The sequence below is a fragment of the Neovison vison genome, chromosome 14, assembly GCF_020171115.1.
Source record: "Neovison vison isolate M4711 chromosome 14, ASM_NN_V1, whole genome shotgun sequence".
NCBI lineage: Eukaryota > Metazoa > Chordata > Mammalia > Carnivora > Mustelidae > Neogale > Neogale vison.
Genome location: NC_058104.1, coordinates 38,131,894 through 38,152,121, shown reverse-complemented (window position 1 = coordinate 38,152,121; position 20,228 = coordinate 38,131,894). Strand labels below are relative to the sequence as shown.

The following is a 20,228-nucleotide window of genomic DNA, read 5'->3' as shown; positions in this document are numbered from 1 at the left end:
TACAGCAGTGGAGAAGTAGTTGCAACAGACATCGCGTGGATCCCAGAGCCTTAAGTATCTATATTATCTGGTACTTAACAGAACAAGTGTGTCCACCTCTGCCCAGAGCTAACTCTGGGTCTCCCTTGTTTAATCTCCCCAGGCCTGCCTTTTTCCTCTCACTCAAGCTCAGGCTCCTTAGCTGGCTGAGAAAACGCCCCCCTCTTGCTTCCTGCTCCAGTCCTGCCGACGGCCCTTCTTCCAGGCTGTCCCCCAGTACTAAGAGGTCCGTGGGACAAAGGGGACAGAGCCCCACCTGGCCTCCTGACGCCTTGTTCTGCTCCCCCCACAGGTCTCCTGGGAATGGTAGCCCACATGATGTACACACAAGTATTCCAGGTCACTGTGAGTCTTGGCCCTGAAGATTGGAGACCCCACTCCTGGGACTACGGGTGGTCGTTCTGGTAAGTGGCTTTGACCTTCAGCCTTGCTGGGACTTCAGCAGCTTGGCCCAGCTCGGGGGAGAAGAGCAGAAGAGGGCAAAGGTAGCTAGCCAGGAGTCCAAAGGCACTTTGAGACCCTACAGCTGGGGTTGCAAACTATGATCCATGGGCTAAATCAGGCTGTTTTTCCACAGCCTTTGACTTAAGGATGGTTTTTACATGCAAGATGCTGGAAAATAAATCAAAAGAATAACATCTTGTGGCCTGTGGAAATTACAAGAAATTCAAATTTCAGTGTCCGTCAATCAAGTTTTACTGGGACAGAGCCACACTTAACATTTATGTGTTGTCTGGCTGCTTTCCCGCTACAACAACGGGGTTGTGGTTGCTACCGACACTCAGCGGCCCGCAGGCCTGAAGTATTTACTACCTGGCCCTCTACAGAGAAAGTTTGCTGACCCTGCCACACAGGCCTCTCTGGGAAGGTGGAGATGGAAGCTGGCAAGTGGCAGGGGCCGTGGGAGGTCTGATAAGCTAGGTGTGCCAAAGAAAGGCAGGATCAGCGATAGACTCCTGTGTATATGTAAACACAGAATGTGTATTAGAGAAAAGTCTGGGAGGAACAGTTAAGGTGCCTCATGTTGTAACAGAAAAATCTACTCCAAGCAATATGGAAATACGTTGGTTCCTGTAAGTGGAAGGTGCATCTGTGTTATGGACTTCAGGGTGCGTTTCATCCAGAGTCTCTGACATCATCAGGACTGACTGCTCTTCCTCTGTGATCGTCTGCACATGTTAACCCTGTCCCTGGGTGGGCTTCCCTTCTGGTGGTGAGAAAGCCGTTCCTGAGGCTGGTGCTTCTTCCTCCACATACATTCCCCAACATTGACTAAAGTCCCAAGCCTCCCTCTGCTGGGCCCAATTTAGGTCATTTCCTCTCTCTTGAATCATCACCGCAGCTGAGGGAATGTCATGACCTTATTGGCTCAGCTTGCCCACACTCACCTCTGGAGTGAGGAATAAACCGAAAACTTGCAAATGGTGAGTGGGTGGAATGGATGCTGGGTGAGCTACCAGACACTACCAGAAGTATCTGCTTCAGGCACAGCTGGATCCAGGTGATCAGATGATTCATCCGGAGTTTAGACAGTCTCCCCTCCCCATTTTCCTATCTCTGTTCCCTTTGTGTTGGTTGGCTTCATTCACAAGCAGCTTTTCCCTAAGCAAGCTTTTTCCTAAGCAAACTCATCAAACCCAGCTCTAGACTTATATTTTACAAATGTGGGAACACCAGCAGAGAGATGGGGCTTCTTTCCAGGATTTCCAGCCAACATCCTGGTAATGGCTTTCACTGGATTGGCTTAAGTCATGTGTCCATCCCAGGACCAATGATTTACACCCCAAGGAGACTGGGGGCTGCTCTAATTGGTCTGGCCCGAGCCACAAGGTCAAGGAGGAGAGATTGACCCCACCCAAATTGTTGGTCAAAGAGAGGAGGAAGGGCGTCCCCTAAGGGAAACTTGGGGGTGGGGTGGGGTTATCAGATGGGACGCATGCTGGAAAGACAGCAACCACACATGTCTAGGGTCTGCAGATCTGGACCATTCTGGTGGTTGGGGACCATTTATCTACTCAGTCATTTTACAGGCGCTTACCACATGCTTACTTGGGGGCAGCCGCTCTCCTAGGTTCTGGGGGTACAAGTAAATAAGCTATCCTGTGGCTATCCTGTGGATGGTGTGGTGGGGGGCGGCTCACAGACCGCCGTGGGAGCGCCGAGGAGGGCTTGCAGAGCCAGCGCCAGGCAGGGAGGGCCCTCTGGGAACAGTGTGGTCAGACAGGCTAGTGGAAGAGGGGATAAGCTAGTGTGCTGGCCGGCGGTCAGCAGGTACAGAGACTTTGGAGGAAGGTGGTCAGAGTGGAGCAGGAAGACCTCCAAGTCAGAAAGAACCCCTTTCGGACCTGTGGGGGCTGCTGCTGATTTGTGCCCCTCCCACTCTGCTGGGCTCCGCCCCCTGCAAAGACACGTGCCTTGAAGGGACCTGGACCGTCCAACACCACCCCTGATCCCTTGACGTGGAAGCACCGCAGGGAAACCAGCTAAGGCTCTGGCTCCCTGTCACCCAATGCTTCCCTCCCTCTGGCCATTCTTGCCCGAGCTCTTGACCTTGGAAGCTGGTCATCTGAACTAGAGAAGGGACAAAGGAAAGGGATGAACGTTTTTGAGTGTTGAGCACGTGTGTAATAGTCTCTGCCATGTACCGGGCCCTGCTGTGTCATCATTCTAACAAAGCTCTGGGTTGTGTACTTTGTGGAGAGGAAACGGAGGCACAGGGAACTTAAGTCTGCTCTCCAGGCCAGCTGGTGCTGAGTGGCAGAGCTGGGATCTGCACGCAGGTGGCCTGGCCTTGGACCCCACACCTTCAACCTCTGCATTCTGCCTCTCTGAGACTGGGATGCTACAAAGACGGTTTATAGACGGGCTCAGCACCCTGTTTCACATACGGCAAGCGCTCTTCTTTAAAAGTGTTTACCAACCCTTTTTTTAAAAAAGATTTTATTTATTTGTTTAGAAAGCACACAAATAGGGGGAAGGGCCGAGAAAGAGGGAGAGAGAGGATCTCAAGCAGACTCATGCCGAGCACGAGTGTGGAGCCCGGTGTGACGCTTGATCTCATGAACCTGAGATCATGACCTGAGCCGCCATCAAGAGTCCGGTCCTTAACAGACGGAGCCACCCAGACGCCCCAGACACCAGCCCTTCTAATATTCCTGTTATTGATATGCAATTAACATATGCAAAACCCGCTTGTTGGGTGTATAGAAACCAGGGCTCAGAAAGGTTGCGTCTCTCACCCAGGGTCCCACAGCCTTCCGTGGTAATAGGATTCTGAGCCCCTCCTCCCACAGGCCTCTCTAGAAGCCTCTAGCTCTCCATCCTGGCACTTAGCATCCAAAACCCAGTCTGCTGTATCAGCCACGGGAACCTTTCTTTCCCTGAAAGCCGGGCCCCTGTCCTCCTCCTCTTCTCCCGTGGGGCTGGCCTCATTCTCATTTGACTTCTTTAAGGCCGGGGCCCAACGTGCGGCCCCTATTAGGGCTGATCCATTTCTTCTTGTCACCGAGGCCTGCAAGATGGATCAGCCCCATTTTTCATCCCTTACTTCTGGGGCCTCGCCAGGGCTGTGCAGTGTCATTTCTCTTGTTTAATATGTGTGAGGCCATTTGTCAAAATTCTGGTCCCTGCCCCCTCCACCCCGCCGCCACCCCAGGCACAAGAGAGGAGACCATCTCGGGCGCCAGACAGCTCCGGCCTCTGTCCCCCACCCAGCAGAGCAAGGTAGGCCTCGGGGGCTTGGCAGGCGGGGGATGGGAAATGCTCAGCTGATGTTGGGCACCAGCTTCCGGGAGAGACGCGTGCACAGGAAGGGGAAGGCTCCTTGCTTGGGAATCAGACAGCCTGGTTCAAACCTTCCGCTGACATGCACGGCCGGACCCCTGCAGGCTGACAGTGTGGAGGCGTGGTCGAGGCCAGAGGAGTCAGAGCGCATGGGAGCAGAGCCCCCACTCTGACCCTCACTGGCTGTGGACGCGCACCAGGTCACTCAGCCTCCCCGTGCCTCAGTATCCTCATCTGTAAAATGGGGCTGGCCTGAGTTTCTCCTTGTGGGGCCCTTGCAAGTAGCGTGTCCTTTATCTCTTCATTTAGACACATTACCCGAAAATAAAAATGGGTTCTTGTTTCTTACGGTTTAGTGGGTTGACCGGGCTTAGCTAGGTCATCCTTGCTCAGGGTCTTGCATGACGCCCCAGTGGGTCGCTGGCCATGATGATATCATCTGGGGCATGGCCAGGGAGGGTGTCCAAGCTGGCCCCTCCCAGCACCGGCTGTGGGTGCCGGCTGGGGGCTGGGGGCTCAGCTAGGCTGTCGGCGGGCGCGGCTTCTTGTGGGGAGCAAGCATTCCAAGAGATCTGAGCAGATGCTGTGAGCTTATTTTATGACCTTGCCTCGGAAGTCACACGGTCACTTCTGGTGCATTCTCTTGGTCGAGAGCTAGTGATGGGGCCAGATTCAAGGCGAAGGGGCCTCGAAAAGCATGAACCTTAGGAGGTGAGGCTCCAGGCAGGGGCGTCTCGGGAGGAGCTAGGATGGGGACCGGGTGGAACAGGGCAGTGCGGTGCTTAGCACAGAGGTTGTGCTCCAGGAATGCTGCTGTTAGAGGGAAGCAGCCGCCTCTCAGTATATCCACCTCTGGAGTGGATAATAGTAATGTGTGTTTCATAGGGTTGTGGGAGGCACTATGTGTACCGAGCTCTTAAAGCGCTTGGTACACAGCGAGTGCTCCTAAGTGGCAGTGATTCTAAGTGGTGACAATGACACTGAGCCTTTGCTAATGCTGCTCTCACTTGCTGGGAGGCACATGCCCCGAATGTCAACACGGTGACACCCTGTGGGCGTGCAGGCAGCCCCTTGCCGTCTGTGCCCTGGGCTCCAACTGCCCCGGAGGGGGGTGCCCTCCTGTCCTTTTGGCCCTAAGCCTCGGAACCCCATCCGAGGCCCCTCCTCACCTTCTGTCTAGCTTTTTTTTCTTTTTTTTTTTTTTCCTTCCGCAGCTCTGTGTCTCAGGTCCCCAAGCTGTCTGGTCCTGCCGTGCTAAGTTCCACAGACGAGTTACCAGGCCCAGTTCAGGGACCAGGACGCAGCCTCAGAGAGAGCAAAGGCCCAGAACGCCCAGTGAGCGCAGGGGCTGCAAACTGCGCACAGCCCCGGGCTGAGACCAGCCCCTAGATGTTTTATGTCGCCTGCCACGATGGTAGATTAAGAGATGGATTCAGGCGACTTGTGGCTCAGTTGGTTAAGCATCTGCCTTGGGCTCCGATCACGGTCCCAAGGTCCTGGAATCAAGGACCACATTGGGCTCCCGGCTCAGTGGGGATCTGCTTCTCCCTGCCCCTTGGTTCCCCTGCTCACGCTCGCTTTCTCTCTCACACACACACATACACACAAATCTAAGGAAAAAAAAAAACTATTAAAAATTACAGTGTTTTAAAAAAATAACAGACGTATTTGTTTTTAACATCTAAAAAGGTGAACATTTTATGTGAAAATCCAAGTTTGGGGCTCCTGTCAGAAGCTATGTCCTTGCCAAACTGGCCTTGCCACGTGCACCGGGAGCTGGAATTGCGTGGTGGCTGTCCCTTTCGATGGGGCATATGCTCCCCGGGTCACCCCCATCCCTGCCACTCCCTGTCGCCTTGTGCTTTCCCGGCATCACCAACCACCAGACCCTGCGGGAGTCTGCGTAGTGGCCCCGCGTGGAAGGGCAGTTTTCCTGGGGATGACGGGAATGTGGAAAACTAGTCGCTTTGTCCTTCTGTTTCGAATTTGATCAAAATGGAGCAAGATTTTAGAAAGCTCCCCTCCTACCACAACACACACAGTGAAACCCCAGTCCTGAACATTCTGCCTGCAGACTGGGGATAGGAGCATCACGGAGTTGTAGCTTCACAAGAGCTGGAAGCCCAGAGAGGTTACGCAGTTGGGCACAGGTCACACAGCAGAGTAGCAGGTTGGGCCAGTTCCGGGTTGAGGGAGGGATGCCTCTCTGCCTGCCTCTGAGACCCAGTCTATGTGACGTTGATGGCCTGCTGCTACCCTCCTTTCTCCCCCTTGCCCCCTCCAATCTTCACAACCCTGTGGAAACAGAAGGCTAGCCTCTTTCCTCTCTTGGGGCCCTAGGGCTGGCCTGCCCTCTCTGCAGGCCTTAGCTGGCCTTTCTGCTGCCGTGACCATCGAAGGACCTTAGCCCCACAGAGCCCCCGGAGAGGGTATGTTTGCTGTCACCACTGTCACCTCTGGGAGACTGAGAGAGTGCTCAGCAGGAAGCTGGAAACTCTCACTCGTTCTCATGGCCCCCAAAACAGGGGGCTCTGGCCTCCCTTCCTCTAAGACCAGGGAGGGGACGCCTGCTGGCCGTGGCTGAACGGCTGGGCCCTCAGAACCTGCCACTGTCAGCTCTGGGACCCTGAGCGTGGCCTTGACCAAGCATTTGTGTCCTGTCTTGCACTCTGATTCTCTGTCCGTCTGTCCTGAATGAGGACTAGGGCTGCCTCCCTTGGGGGTCAGGTAACAGTCTTCCCACGGAGCAGGGCCTCTATTCATCCCCAGATCTGGCCCCAGCATCCGCCCTGGCCTGCCCTGCAGCTCCCAGAGGACCAAGAGGTTGACAGCCACTCTGTCCCGCCCATCACCCTCCCCTTTCTTCCCCCACAGTGTCCACTCTGCTCTCGGCTCCCAAAACCAGGCCAATCACCCACGTACCTCACTGCACCCACTCAGAAGTGCGAGCTGCAAACTTGTCCCAAGGTTTTCAAATGGTGCCATGCGTGGGGACCCGGAGGGCTGCGGGAATGAGGCCCAGCGAGGAGGATGGAGACTCGTGGATGCAACCCATGCCCCCCACCCACGTGAAAACCAGTGCAGTGGTTTTATATCTGTCCGTTCAGTCTGTTTGGGTCGTTTCTGTATCTCTTCATTCTACCAATATTTACTGGGCACCTCCTATGTGCCAGGCACAGTTCTAGGTGCTAAGGATAGAGCAGTGAACAAAACAAAGCTTCTGTTTTCATGAAGCTGAAGTTCTGCTGTGGGTGGGAAAGCCCAGATAAGCCCAGATAAGCGGGCCTGCCCCTTCTGGAGAGATGGACTAGACCTACGTCTCCCTATTCCTCCTGCTAAAGACACCTAAGGTCCTGGAACAGTAGACACAAGGCCGCGCAAGAGGGGCTGGTAGAGAGAAGACAGTCGGCTGACCTGGGACCAGGAGACAGGACACCGGTGAGTACTTTTCGTCCAGCGCATCCCAGGTTGGAAATGAAGAAGTCAGCAACCTGGCAATGCCACAATGCCCGTGTACGTGCAGGTGCATACGCGCGCGCGCACACACACACACACGCAAACCGCACCAAAAGTCTGCTTTCTGTACCCAAAAGACCAGGAAAGGGGCAGCCTACCAAGACAGAAAACTTAGCAACAACTGCTCCCGACAGTCACACATCCCAGAAAACAAACCATGAACAAACCAACGGCTGTGGGTGGACCCCCCCACTCGCGCCAAGCTTAGATTCCCTTCATCAGGCTGTCACGAGGCACGTCACCGGCTGCAGTGACAGCAGAGCAGGGAGCCGCGACTGTCACTTTTCTGGACTTGTAACAAACCCCACCCATCTCCGAGCGGCAGTGGAGGTCACACAGGGAGCCAGGACCCCTGCCCCCAGGGGCAGCCAGTTCTGCTCATGCAATTCCTATGAAAATCTCAGCAAGATTTCTTGTAGGTATAGACAAGATTATTCTGGAATTTGTTAGGAAAGACAAAGGAACTAGAATAGCTAAAACAATTTGGAGAAAGAAGACTCAAAGTGGGAGGAATTAGTCTATCCAATTTCAAGATTTAATATATAGTTACAGTACTCTAGGCTGTGTGGTTGGGGGAAGGGATACACAGAGATCAATGGGACAGAAGGAGGGACCCAGAAATAGACCCACACAAATGGGCCTAACTGATAATTTGACAAAGATGCAAATCCATTCCGTGGAGAGGGGAGTAGCCTTTTCAACAAATGATGGCTGGAATTATTGGACATACAGAGACAAAAGGAAAAAAAAATCAATCTTGATCTAAACTCCATGCCTGGTATCAAAATTCTCAAAATGGTTTGGGGACCTAAATACAAATTGTAAGACTCTAGGGGCGCCTGGGTGGCTCAGTGGGTTAAAGCCTCTGCCTTCAGCTCAGGTCATGATCCCAGGGTCCTGGGATCGAGCCCTGCATCGGGCTCTCTGCTCAGCAGGGAGCCTGCTTCCTCCTCTCTCTCTCTCTCTCTCTCTCTGCCTGCCTCTCTGCCTATTTGTAATCTCTGTCTGTCAAATAAATAAATAAAATCTTTTAAAAAAATTGTAAGACTCTAAAATTTTTAGGGAAAAAAATAGAAAATCTTTGGGATCTAGACATAGGCACAGAGGTCTTAGATTTGATATCAAACGGATCAAAAACATAAATGGAAAATTTCATACATTGGATGTCAGCAAAATGAAAGGCGTGCTCTGTGGCAGATCTGTGGTTGGAAAGACAAGTGACGGAGGAAAACATTTGCAAGCCACCTCTCACACAAAGGCCCAGTATTTAGGATCCATACAAACACTCCCAACTCAACAGTAAACAACAACAGCGTCCAAACAATCTGATTAGAAAGTGGGCAGAAGAACATGAACAGATATTTTGCCAAAGAGGATAAACAGATGGCAAGTAAGCAAGAGAAAAGATGTCCAACACCATTAGCCATTAGGAAAATGCAAATGAAACCCACAATGAGGTGTTACTACGCATCTATCAGAATCGCTCAAAGGAAAAAAAAGAAAAAAGCGACAACATGGCATGCTGCTGCAGATGTGGAGAAACTGCCTGGTACAAGGGCTCAAACGGTAGATACAGAAACGGGGATGACTCTCCAGAGAAGTATACTGAGTGCTAAAAGCCGATCCCCCAAAATACGGGCTGTGTGATTCCATTTATGCAACCTTCTTAAAATGACAAAATAAGAGAAATGAAGAGCTGATTACTGGTTGCTAGAGGTTGGGAGGGGAGCGGGGTGTGGCTGTAAAATGGCAACAGGAGTGTGGTGAATGGGGACGGTCTGTATCTGGACTGTTGGCGTCGATATGCGGGCTGGGGACTGACTGTATCCGCAAGACGTTACCATTGAGGAAAACTGGGTACAGGGTACGTGGAACTCTCTGTATTATTTCTTACAACTGCCTGTGAATCTATAATTATCCCAAAATAGAAAGTTTCATTTAAGAACCAAGAATAATAAATAATAGGAAGAAAAGCTACAGGAGAATTACAGGGTGTGGTGAGGGCTGAGATGAAACTGAACAGGGGTGTGGGGCAGGGAGAGAAGCTCCTCCCCTCGCTGGGAAACCAGACCTGGAAGCTGGACCTGCTCCTAGATAAGCTCCCTGATCCTAAAGACTCGAAATTCGCTTTAAAACTAAGCCATGTAAAATAGGGAATTTATAGAAAGCAATTGTGCAGGAACTTGGGTTGCTGATGACAGACACCCAATTCAGACTGGCTTAGAGAAAGAAAAAAGTCCAATAAGGGAGTTTGGGCTCCCATAACTGAAAAGTCCAGGGATAATGGCTTCAGCGCAGGGACCTGGATCTTTTTTCAAGGCTCTGCTAAGAGTCAGCCTCCCTTAGCATGGTGGCAAGACAGTTCCTAGCAGCTCCAGGCTCAAATCCCACCAGCTTGGCACCCCGGGAGAGATAGGACCCAGAGTCCCGGGATGGAGTCTCATTAGCCTGACTTGGGTGTCACACGCCCATCCTTGAACCAGTGACTGTGGCCAGAGGGAAGTGATGCTCTCCTTGGCCAGGTATTGGCCATGCAATCACCCTAAAGTTTGGGGATGAGGCCAGCTCCACGCAAACCGTGTGGCCTGAGAAGAGGGAGCACTGGTCCTTTAACAGAACGGATACTGGTCAGGCCAAACCAACCTGCGTGTCATGGAATCCCAGGAAAGGCCCTCTTCTTTATTCTCCAGCCTCCTGTTCTGAATTTCCACCTCTGTAGTTCAAACACCCATCCCACTCTGAGCTGGTCTTGAGTTTCATTGCTGAGAGGACAGAGTATCTGATTGGATCAGCTTTGGTCAGATGCTCAGCCCTTATCCAGTCATCTGTGAACAGGGAGGGCGGGGTGACCTCCCAGACTCTTTGACGGACAGGCTGCTCTAAGATGGACCAGGTGGAGCCCATGGCTGTCTGTCATAGATACTGGAGAGCTTCTGGGAGGTCTAAATTTGCTCCTTATCACGAAGGAACAGGAATCCATTAGCAGTTTTGGCGATAAGGGACAGGTGATGATCGGGCATCCCTGGGAGACAGGCTGAATCCTCCCACTTCCCCTTGCTTTCCTTCTGGGTGGCCTGGGGCTGATAAAAAGCAGAGCAGTGCGTGTGGCAGGTGGGCTGCCCTGACCTTGAGGAATGGATTGGCGGTGATGTTGAGAGACCCAGCGGACGGCTGGCAGAAGAGGACGTTGGATGCTGTGAGACAGGCAGGCAGCACTGAGCCCTTGATTAGGAGGAAACCCGTCATCCGGGCAGGGACTGGAGAGCAGGGACGCGGAGACCCGGCTAGGTGTAGCTAACGGGAGTCAGGCAGGTCCCCGCTCCTGATTCTAAATGTTACTGCCCCGTCCTGGTCAGAGGAACTAGGCAGGAGGCCACGTCTAGAACGGACACCGGGTCAGAGAAGACCAGCGCCTAGTCCCTGATCTGCTAGGTCCACACCTCCTTCCCTTCTTTCCAGCTGTCAGCTCTGGCTGGCCCCACATCCACGTCAGGTGAGTGCAGCCAAGAATTGCCGGCAGTGCTTGGAGGAAGGGTGGAGAAGAGCACCATACGGTCATGATAACTTAATCTCGCGGAGGGAGAGTTTGGAAATGAAGCCAGACAGAAGGGGCAGGAAGAATGTTGAAACTGCTGGTGGTAGGAATGACAGCGAACTTCTTTTGAGCGCCTGCTCCATGCACCAGGCACAGTCCGAGATATTCTGAACGGCCCATCTCCTTCAATCCTTACAACAACGTTGTGAGTTGGTGCTGTTGTTACATCCATTAACATGATGTGAGGAGTAAGGGGCAGGGGGTTAAGCATCTTGCCCAAGGTCAAACATGAACAGAGGTAATTTAACCCACCATGGACACCAGCTTTTAGGGTCCCCCCCTGGTTCTTCTTTATCATCAACTCCAACTAATTGCACTCTCCCTCGCTCCAGCATCTCAGACCTCCGGCAGTCTGTGGGCTATCCTTACTGCCTCGTGCCCCCGTGCCTTTGCACATGCCCTTCCGTCTTCATGGAATGCCCTTCTCCCTGGTAAACTCTCGCTCATCCTGCAAGACCCCTTGCGGCCTACCTGTGTTCTGGTGACCTTCCCTGAGTCTGGCCCCTGTGGATGGAAGGTCTCGCTCTTTCCTTGGGTCCCAGTAATGAAGGCTGTCATGTCTGCATCACAGTGCACAGACTGAGTGGGGCGGAGACCTCATCTTAGTCTTCTCTGCAGTAGCACCTGCTCCAGAGTGGCCCAGAGAAGGCAGCTGTGCAGGGTGAATGCATGTCTGGCGGGAGGGGGGGTTCCTGTCCCCTGCCCACCCTCACTGTGGCACCTCTCTCCTCATCTCTTGGCAGCCTGGCGTGGGGCTCCTTTACCTGCTGCATGGCAGCCTCTGTCACCACACTCAACTCCTACACCAAGACGGTCATTGAGTTCCGGCACAAGCGCAAGGTCTTTGAGCAGGGCTACCGGGAGGAGCCGACCTTCATAGAACCTGAGGCCATCAAGTACTTCCGGGAGAGGTCAGTGCACATGGGGTCACCTCTGGCCATCATTGGGAATCCAAAGCCCAGGGTTTGGCCTCAGTAGCCACAGGGCTCCCGTAAAAAGCTACAGTGATTGGACAGAAGCATCCTGGGGGTGTCGTAGGGTCGAAGGGAGAGGCTGGGTAAGGCAGAGTTCGGACCCCACTGTGTTGGCATTTCTGGGATATTTTGGTATTTTATGGGATATGAGGTTGCCTTGTGATCAGAGCCTGAGAAACCAAGAAGAAAGAACTGAGCCTTGGTGTTGGCTCGTTAGCCCCATGCTTCTGAGAACCATGTCTTTTTAGGGGCATACCGAGAACAAACCAAGGTCCTCTTCTTGGGCTCTGTTACAGTAATGAGTGGAAAGAGGGACCCAGCAGTGGGATTGTTGATGACTGCTGGAGGACGAGGTCTCCTCAAGGCCAGGGACTACATCGGACCCCCTGAGTCCTCAGAGTCCAGTTGGGAATAGAAGAAGGGCCAATAAATCGTGTATATATGAATGGATGGTTGAATGCTTGGGTGTATGTACGGACGTATGTTTGGGTGGGTGGGTGGCTGGATGGTTGGATGGTTGGGTGGCGGTTGGATGGATGAATGGATGGTTGGATGGGTGGGTGGGTGGATGGATGGACGGATGGGTGGGTGGCTGGATGGATGGACGGATGGGTGGGTGGCTGGATGGATGGATGGTTGGTTGGGTGTGTGTATGGATGGATGGTTGGGTGGGTGGGTGGCTGGATGGTTGGTTGAGTGGAAGGGTAGATAGATGAATGAGTGAATTCACGCATGTGTGCATGCATACATGGATGGATGGATGGGTGGGTGCTTGGCTGCATGGTTGGATGGTGGAGAATGGACGAAGGACAGACAGGCAGATAGTCAGCATGTTTCCTGGGACCATCTCTTAAACTATGCATGCCCAAATCCTTGTCACAGGGTCTGCTTCTAGGGGAGCTAATGGATATGCAATAATGCCTTTCAGCGGGAGCGGACTGAAAGGTTGTCAGGACTGATGAACAGAGTCTGAGGAGGGAAAGGGGGAAGGAGGCTGCAGAGCTGGGCAGCATGGAGGAACTGGACTCTCTGGTGCAGTGGAAAGGTTTCAAGCCAAGGGGTCACATGACGGAGGTCACACGGGCACCTGTCTCTGACTCCTGCAGACCCCGTCATCTCTCCTGTGCCGCATGGGCCTCCTTTCTGTGCTTTAAACACTGTAAGCTCACCCCCTCTTGAGGCCTTTTGCACTCGATATGCCCTTGATTGGAGTATGCACCTGGCTGGCTGACTCGGGTCTCAGCTTGAACTTCAGCTGCTCAGTGAGGCCTTCCTTAATCAGTCGGTGTAAATTCGCCCTGTGCACCCCAGCCAGGTTTCGGAGCACCCACACAACCTGACCGTATCCTGTTCGTGTCTGAGTTTACAGGCTGTGAGCTCCAGGATGGACAGGCTTCGTGATCTTGTTCCCTGCTCTATTCCCAGCTCCTACAACTGGGCCAGGCACCTAGCAGGTGTTTTGTTTTTTTTTTTATTTTTCTTTGGGTAACCGACTGAATTCTCCCTGGAGACCTCAGGCCCGGCTGCCCCACACACTTTCAGCTCAAACTTCACCATCACCAGCCAGATGCAGCTTCCCGGCCCCTCGACGCTAGGGTCCCAGATCAGGTGTCCAATCTGGGGCCAGACAGCTGTGGCTGGGAAGCTTGGACTCCTTGGGCATACGGGGCCACCTTGCCCACGGCTGGGGACAGTGTGCTCACCAGGAAGGTAGCAATGGCTGGCGTAGGACAGGACCCGCAGGAACCGTATACACAGCACAATGTCTAAAGCCGTCCCTTATCACGGCATCCTCAGCTGTCCCCGCGGCTAGGGGAGAGCCTGCAGCATCTGCGGCAGCCTTGTCCTACCGAGGCAGAAGACAGGACCTCTCCGAACCCCATCATCAAGAAGCTGCCGTTTGCCAGTGCCCTGGTTGGAACGGTCCCTAACAGCTCAGGCCCCGGCCGTGTGGGGGCAGATGCCTGGTTCTCAGCATATGTGCAGAATATCACTTTACGCGTTCATAACTTGAACATTATGCAGAGGTTCATCAAATTTTATTTCCTTTCCTCTCTGAGGAGAGCATTTCAGCTTAGCTGGGCTGTTCTAATTTTTTTTTTTTTTTTTTTTTGGTGCTTCCCCATGAAGCTAAGAGCACGTGGATCTCTCCCAGCACAGTTCTGCAAGTGGCCCAGCAGCAGCAGGGCTGAATCCTGCACTGGCCAGTGTCCCCAAAACTGTAGCCACAGACACCAGGGGAGAGATCTGAGGGGCTCACCTGCCTAGGTTTTCCCCTCCTTGGGGGGTTGGAGGGTGGCGGAAGGAGCAGGGACTTCGGGAAAGCCTCAGCCTGAGTGCGTGGTGTTCCAGACCTGTGGCTTCGCTGCTGTGTGACTTGGGGCAAGGCACTAAGCCTGTCTGGGCCAGTGTCCTCTGACGGCCAGCGGGAGAGCCCAGAGCCGTCAGCGTCCTGGGAAGTCACAGTCTGTAATGCAGGTAATGTGCTGGGCAGAGTACTGCATTTTGTATCTGTGAGTCTGTTGCTTCTGCCGCTGATGTGACATAGAAAGCTTAGTAATGATGAGGACGATTGGCTCAGGAGACGGCGTTTTAGGCATTAGGAATCTAATAACCATATTAATAACCACAGCAGACATAGGGTGCCTGCCCCTGGCCCAGCTCTCTTCTCTCCGCTCCAAGTATGACTCAGTGAATTCCACCACGCCCCTGGGAGGTCATAGGTACTATTGTGTCCCCGTTCTATAGATGTGAAATCAAGGCACAGAGAGGTAAAGTGACTTGTCTAAGGTCACACAGCTGGGGAGTGCCAGAGTTGGGATTTGAAGCAGGCCACAATCAGTCTTGTGACGTGTGGCCTCTCGAGACTGGTCAGCAGGCTCTGCCCGGCACTGAGGAGGGAGCTGGGCTTGCAGGGGTGAATGAGGGGAGTCCGCTGAGGGCTCACAGTGTGAGGGTGGGTGTGGTGCCCGGGGAGAGGGTGCAGGGTCTCCCAGCTGTGCCCACTGTTCCTGCCCACTTCACCAGGCCTCTCCCGCTGTGCTCCTGACTGAGGACAAGATGCCACCCTGTTGGGGCTGACAGGGCAGGGAGGGCCTGGTTTGCTGCCGCAGGCCACCCCCTTCTCTTGGAGTTTTCTCTGGGGGGAGCCTATGCAGGTCTCGTGACTAACTGGGCAGATTCTGAACAGTTTTCAGGGGTTTTGAAATGCAGGGGTGTGTGTGCACGCATGCATTAGTGTGTGCACGGGGAGGCCAGTGTGCACGCGTGTGGACCGGGGGCTGGGGCGCCTACTCCTGACTCTGAGCGGCTGCTTAGAGAAACGTCTGGAATTAAATGCTCCCCAGGTCCCCTGCCTGCCATCCCCAAGGAGGACGTCATAATGGGGCCTTGGAGGGGAGGGTCAGAAGCTGCCGAATGAATGAAAGATAAATATTTGCAGACCCGGCTTTCCTGAATGCTTAATGTTCGGATCTCCTTTAACAATTCGTGGAGGGGAGCCAGACCTGTTGGATTGGACCCCGGCAGGGTTTCACAGCCACGGGGAACAGCCACCATGCCTCCCTGGGGGAAGCCGCCGGGGTTGGAGAGCGAAAGTCTGGGAGCTTCCGGGGGGGAATAGCAGGTTGGGTGGCCTCCTGCCTGTGCAGTCAGATCACCGGCCTTCGCCTTGCTCTGCGACGTGCCGCTCTCTGAACTTACTTGTTAATTTATTTACCGCCTGGTTTGTCCCTGCCTCCTTCCTGTGTGCACACCACCAGAGAAAGTGGACAACAGTCTTTGTGGTTTCTGCTGGATCAGGCACCTGGGAGCTCAGGGGCTCAATAAGTTGTGTTACTAACTCTTCATAGTAATTACATTGTTACCCACGGTGCAGAGCGGGACTGGACTTCCTGTGGCTGTTCCTGGGCCTGGCTGTGGGGGCACTCATTTAACCTTGGATGCCCTCCATAAGAAATCGACCAGGTTGAACTTAACTCCATAATTTGCTCACTGTGGGTCACTTCCCCTCCTGCAGCCTCTGTTTTCCTGGCTGGAAAATGGGCTGGCACCCTTCCTCACAGTCTTCTTTTGAGGATTACATGAGATGATGCAGTGAAGTTTCACTTTATAAAACCGGGGCTCCCCCTTTCCCTGCCCACACCCCTGCCAGAAACCTCCCTCTGAACGGCACAAGGAAGACACTCCCTGCCTGAGAAAGGGTCCCAGCACACACCATAAGCTGGCAGCCCTGGGAGAATCCTGCCCGAAGATGTGTTTTGCTTGGTCCCTATGGTCGCTTAAAAATGTTTAAATTTTGGCTGAGTTTTAAGAATCAGAATCGCCTTAAGACGCCAAGGTTTTTGCTTCGCATGAGAAAGCGGAGGGTCTGGCTGCACTGGGCTCCCGCTATCACATAGTGTCGGTGGGCTGGAGGGAGCGGCAGCCTCCTCCCTGGGAGGCCCCCGGGCTCGCCCATCACCTGCCCTGCCTCGGGATCTATGGAGCACGGCAAGGTACCATTGTGGGGTCTCCTGGAGGTGACGGCAGGCCGAGGGCCCAGGCCCAGCCCAGGACAGCTGGAGGATAAAAGAGCTTTCAGAGAGGAGACCCTTGAGCCAAGTTTCCAGAGGCACGTGCGGCGTTCGCCAGCCAGATGGGCAGCGGGGGAGAGAAGGCGTTCTTAGGCACAAGCAGCAAAGGCCCAGAGAGGGAGCACACAAGTGCATTTAGGAAAGGCTGAGCAGTTCGGTTTGATTTATGAGCGGGAGCTGGACCGGAGTCTCTGATCTCTCTCCTCTTCCCACAGCCCTGGGGTGGGGGCTGGCGGCCCCAGAGAATTTAAAAATTCCCGGCTTGAGACCCATGGAGTGGCAACCCTCCCCAGGCCTCCTTCCTGGGTCGCACGCAGCCCTCACTGGGCCTCGAGGCAGGCATGGAGGAGCCAGACCTCAAGAGGGGGGAGATAGGCACAAACTTGAATGATTCCTACCCCACTGAGGGCCTGACACCCCCCCTTTGCCCATCTTCCTGCTTGGAATGGGGGGGGGCTCTGCTGTCCGCTCTCCTGTCCATTGTAGGGACGCTCTTGGAAGGGCCTGTCTTCACTTTGTCCCCTCTCTCTCATAGCACAACCCGCTGCCCCAAACGGCTCCCAGGGGCCCTGACCTTCTGCACACGCACCCCTCCCCCAGCCCCGCTGGCCGCTCCTCCCCTCCCCTTCTGTTAAGTGGCGATGCTCCCAGGGCTCTTTCTGGGCCCTCCTCTGTCCTCATTTGACACAAGCCTCAGTGGCCACATGTGTGCCAGGATTCCCGCATTCTTAGTCCACCCCAGACCGCCCGACTCCGTAGACATCTGTCTCTTTGTTGCTTCTACTTTGGATTCTCAAAAGCACCCAAACCTGGCATGGCCGGGACCGACTCATGATGGTCTCCTCCAAACCCAGGCTTATTGCCATGACCCTCTGCCCCCTGTGGTCCTGCGCGTGCGAGCCACACCCCTGTGAGCCTCACATGATTTTCCTGCATCCGCTCTTACCCCTCCCATCCGCGTCCCCTCCCCAGGGGGATGCCCCTTCTCTGTGCTACTAACTCAGGACACCTCTGCCCCAGTTTTCTACCTGAAACACCGCAGCGATTTCTGCTCACTGTCACATGTGCGGCCCAGCCACCTCCTAGCCTCACCGAGACCCTGGTCCCCTTTCCTGCGCACAGCACTCCTTGGGTCCTGGTAGTTCCCTCCCTAGCGGGTGGTTCTGCCTGCGGGTAGCCACTGGACCGCTGTCCTCTCTGCCAGGAGAGCCCCCCGCCCCCGCCTTCCCAGCTTTCATCCTTCAGGTGTGCCTCCAGCTTCAACCTTGAGCGAGACAGACCCCTCTCTGACCTGTAACAGCCCCGTGAACCGTCCCCCACCTCGCTCAGCTCTAACCTCGTAGTTCCTTGGCAAGGTCCCACGGGACAGGGACCCTTGTCTGCTGTCCTATTTCCTTCCCCACCAAGGGGATGGATGGAGATAGTGAGGAAGAGCAGAGCGGGAAAAGCCTCTTGGGCAGGTCACTGGCCAGTCAAATAGGCCAAGTGACCTTTGCTGCCTGGAGCTGTCCAAGGTCATGCTTGTGTGACCAGTTCCCCAAGCCAAGCTCAACAGCCCCACACCTCAGGTGTGCCCGCCTCCTCCCGCCTCCTCGCAGGCTGAGGAAGGAGCTTTGTAGATAACCCAAGTCTTGAGTCTTTCATGCATCGTAGGAGCCCCATAGAGGTCATGAAAGGTGGGGTGGGGGGGGTCCCACATGTGCTAATGATTATTTGTTTTTCTAAATCACAATTTCTCACCCGTGCAGTTCTGAAAATAATCTCGAGGTGCACGTATCTGGAGATCTCAGTCAAAAACCCAGTCCTGGGGACACCTGGGTGGCTCAGTCAGTTAAGCCGCTGCCTTCGACTCAGGTCATGATCCCAGGGTCCTGGGATCGAGTCCCACACTGGGATCCTTGCTCTGCAGGGAGCCTGCTTCTCTCTCCACCTCTGCCTGCCACTCTGCCTACTTGTGCTCTCTCTCTCTCTGACAAATAAATAAGTAAAATCTTTAAGAAAAAAAAAAAAAACAGTTCTGGAGAGACGGGAGAGAAAAGTCAAGTGCATGAACAGTCATCGAGGGCGTTGACAGCGTGGATGTTTATCTTCTCTGTTATTTTCCCCACGTTTTGTATCATGATGTTATTACTCAGAAGATGGGAAGAGCAAAAAAAAAAAAAAATCTTTTTAAAAAATCCATTTATCTCCCCCTATCTTGGAACGACACATTTGATATGATGTTATGGAATCTTAATTTCCTACTTATAGTCATTGATTTGCCAGCATTTGTCTTAATTCGAGTCTGTATTCCACGGCAAGTGGAGTTTTGTCCTTTCAAAATCAAAGGACAAAACGTGTCCTCTGTCCTCTGTGACCGTCCCCTAGATAGTTAGCCTCTGAGACGGGGTCAGTCACAGCACCCTCTTGCCCACCTGTTTTCGCTTTCACGGCCTGAACATGACTTCGAGCGACGCGGTGCCCTTCCTCGCCCCTCGTGGGGGTCCTTTGAAACCGCCGTGTACTCTGGAGAGGACTGTGGCAGCACCCGGAAATGAGAGGTGGCCCCGTGAAGACTGCGGGACCCTCGGCCGGCCGACACAGCGTGAAGGAGGAGCCGGAAACACAGAGGGGCCCTTGAGTGGAAATCGGTCAGAAGGAAGCAGGAGAATGTCTGGAAGGAATGGCCAGTTCAGAAGGAATGGCCTTCTGAACTCCCAGCTGGAAGGGACGGGGAAGCAGGGGGGACTTGGCGAGGGGATCTCTGGGCACCCTCCAACCCCACTGTCATTGTGGCCAGCCCTTAGGTGTTGCCCCTGTGTAGCTGGGACCCTGGGGAGGCCACTGGAGGCCTGGGTCCCCTGGGTCACAGCCTAGGACACCAAGGGCACCTGGGCCGAAGCTTAGCAGAGCCCCATGTGTGCCTAAAGCCAGGGGTCCAGTGCCTAGCTCTTCTGTGATCCGGGGCCAACAGGGTGGGCCTTACTTGGGAACCTGTGAGAACGCCGAGACTCGGGCCCTGCCCCAGACCTGCTGAACCAGACTAGCCCATCCGTGACTGGCGAGCAAGGTCAGGCTCAGGAAACGTCAGGCTGGAGGGCAGAGCAGGTGCTCAGAAGGTGGGCGTGGCCAGGACCCCCACCTCCCAGCCAGCACCAACCAGAGCCCATCGGCACACATCCGGAGAGGACAGGCGTTGGTAGGAGTTTGAAAGATCTCTCGGAAAGCTGAGATGGCTGAGACACCCAAGCTTGCCATCCAATGTGGTTTTTTTCCCATTTTGTTTTCTAGTTACTCGTTTTTATTGTATTTATTTAAAAAAAAAAATGGTCCAAGGTAGATTGGAACTTAAGGTGGTGGGGGGCGACCCCTAGTCCTTTGTCAGACAGGAGACGTATGCACGGGCTGTGGACCGCCAGTTCCTCCCGGGAAGTGGCTGGAGGCTTGGGAGACAAGCCGGCCCAGGGACAGCGAGAGAGGGGCTGCCTTTGAGGATGGTACTGACCGGACCGCAGGGGACAGAGAACGTTCTGGAAGGGCTGTGCTGGCGAGGTGCTGGGGCTGCTGTCCCAGCAGAGAGAAGACCCGGCAGGAACCCCTGTGTGTGGTGACCTGACCTGCCGGGGCCACGTTTGGCCCAGGAATTAGGCGGGCAGGTACTTGGGGGTCCTCCTGAGAAGACGGGGCGGTGGCTCTGGTCCCCCCGCAAACCATCGGAGCCTCTCCGCCTCCATCACTCCCCGGCATCCATCTCCTCTCTCAGAAGAC

At 54.2% G+C, this 20,228-nt stretch overlaps 1 protein-coding gene across 5 annotated transcripts in view; it reads left to right on the top strand.

Annotated features, from left to right (window-relative positions):
• The window catches only part of GSG1L (GSG1 like), a 197,797-nt gene that overhangs the window by 160,938 nt on the left and 16,631 nt on the right, over window positions 1-20,228 (top strand). For 4 of the 5 annotated variants that reach the window (XM_044233446.1, XM_044233445.1, XM_044233447.1 and 1 more), the window contains 2 exons: window positions 332-443; window positions 11,677-11,844. In XM_044233446.1, coding sequence (XP_044089381.1) covers window positions 332-443; window positions 11,677-11,844 — 280 coding nt within the window. Of the gene's footprint in view, window positions 1-331; window positions 444-11,676; window positions 11,845-14,655; window positions 14,722-20,228 lie in introns of all 5 variants that reach the window. The other variant, XM_044233444.1, reaches the window with a different exon arrangement.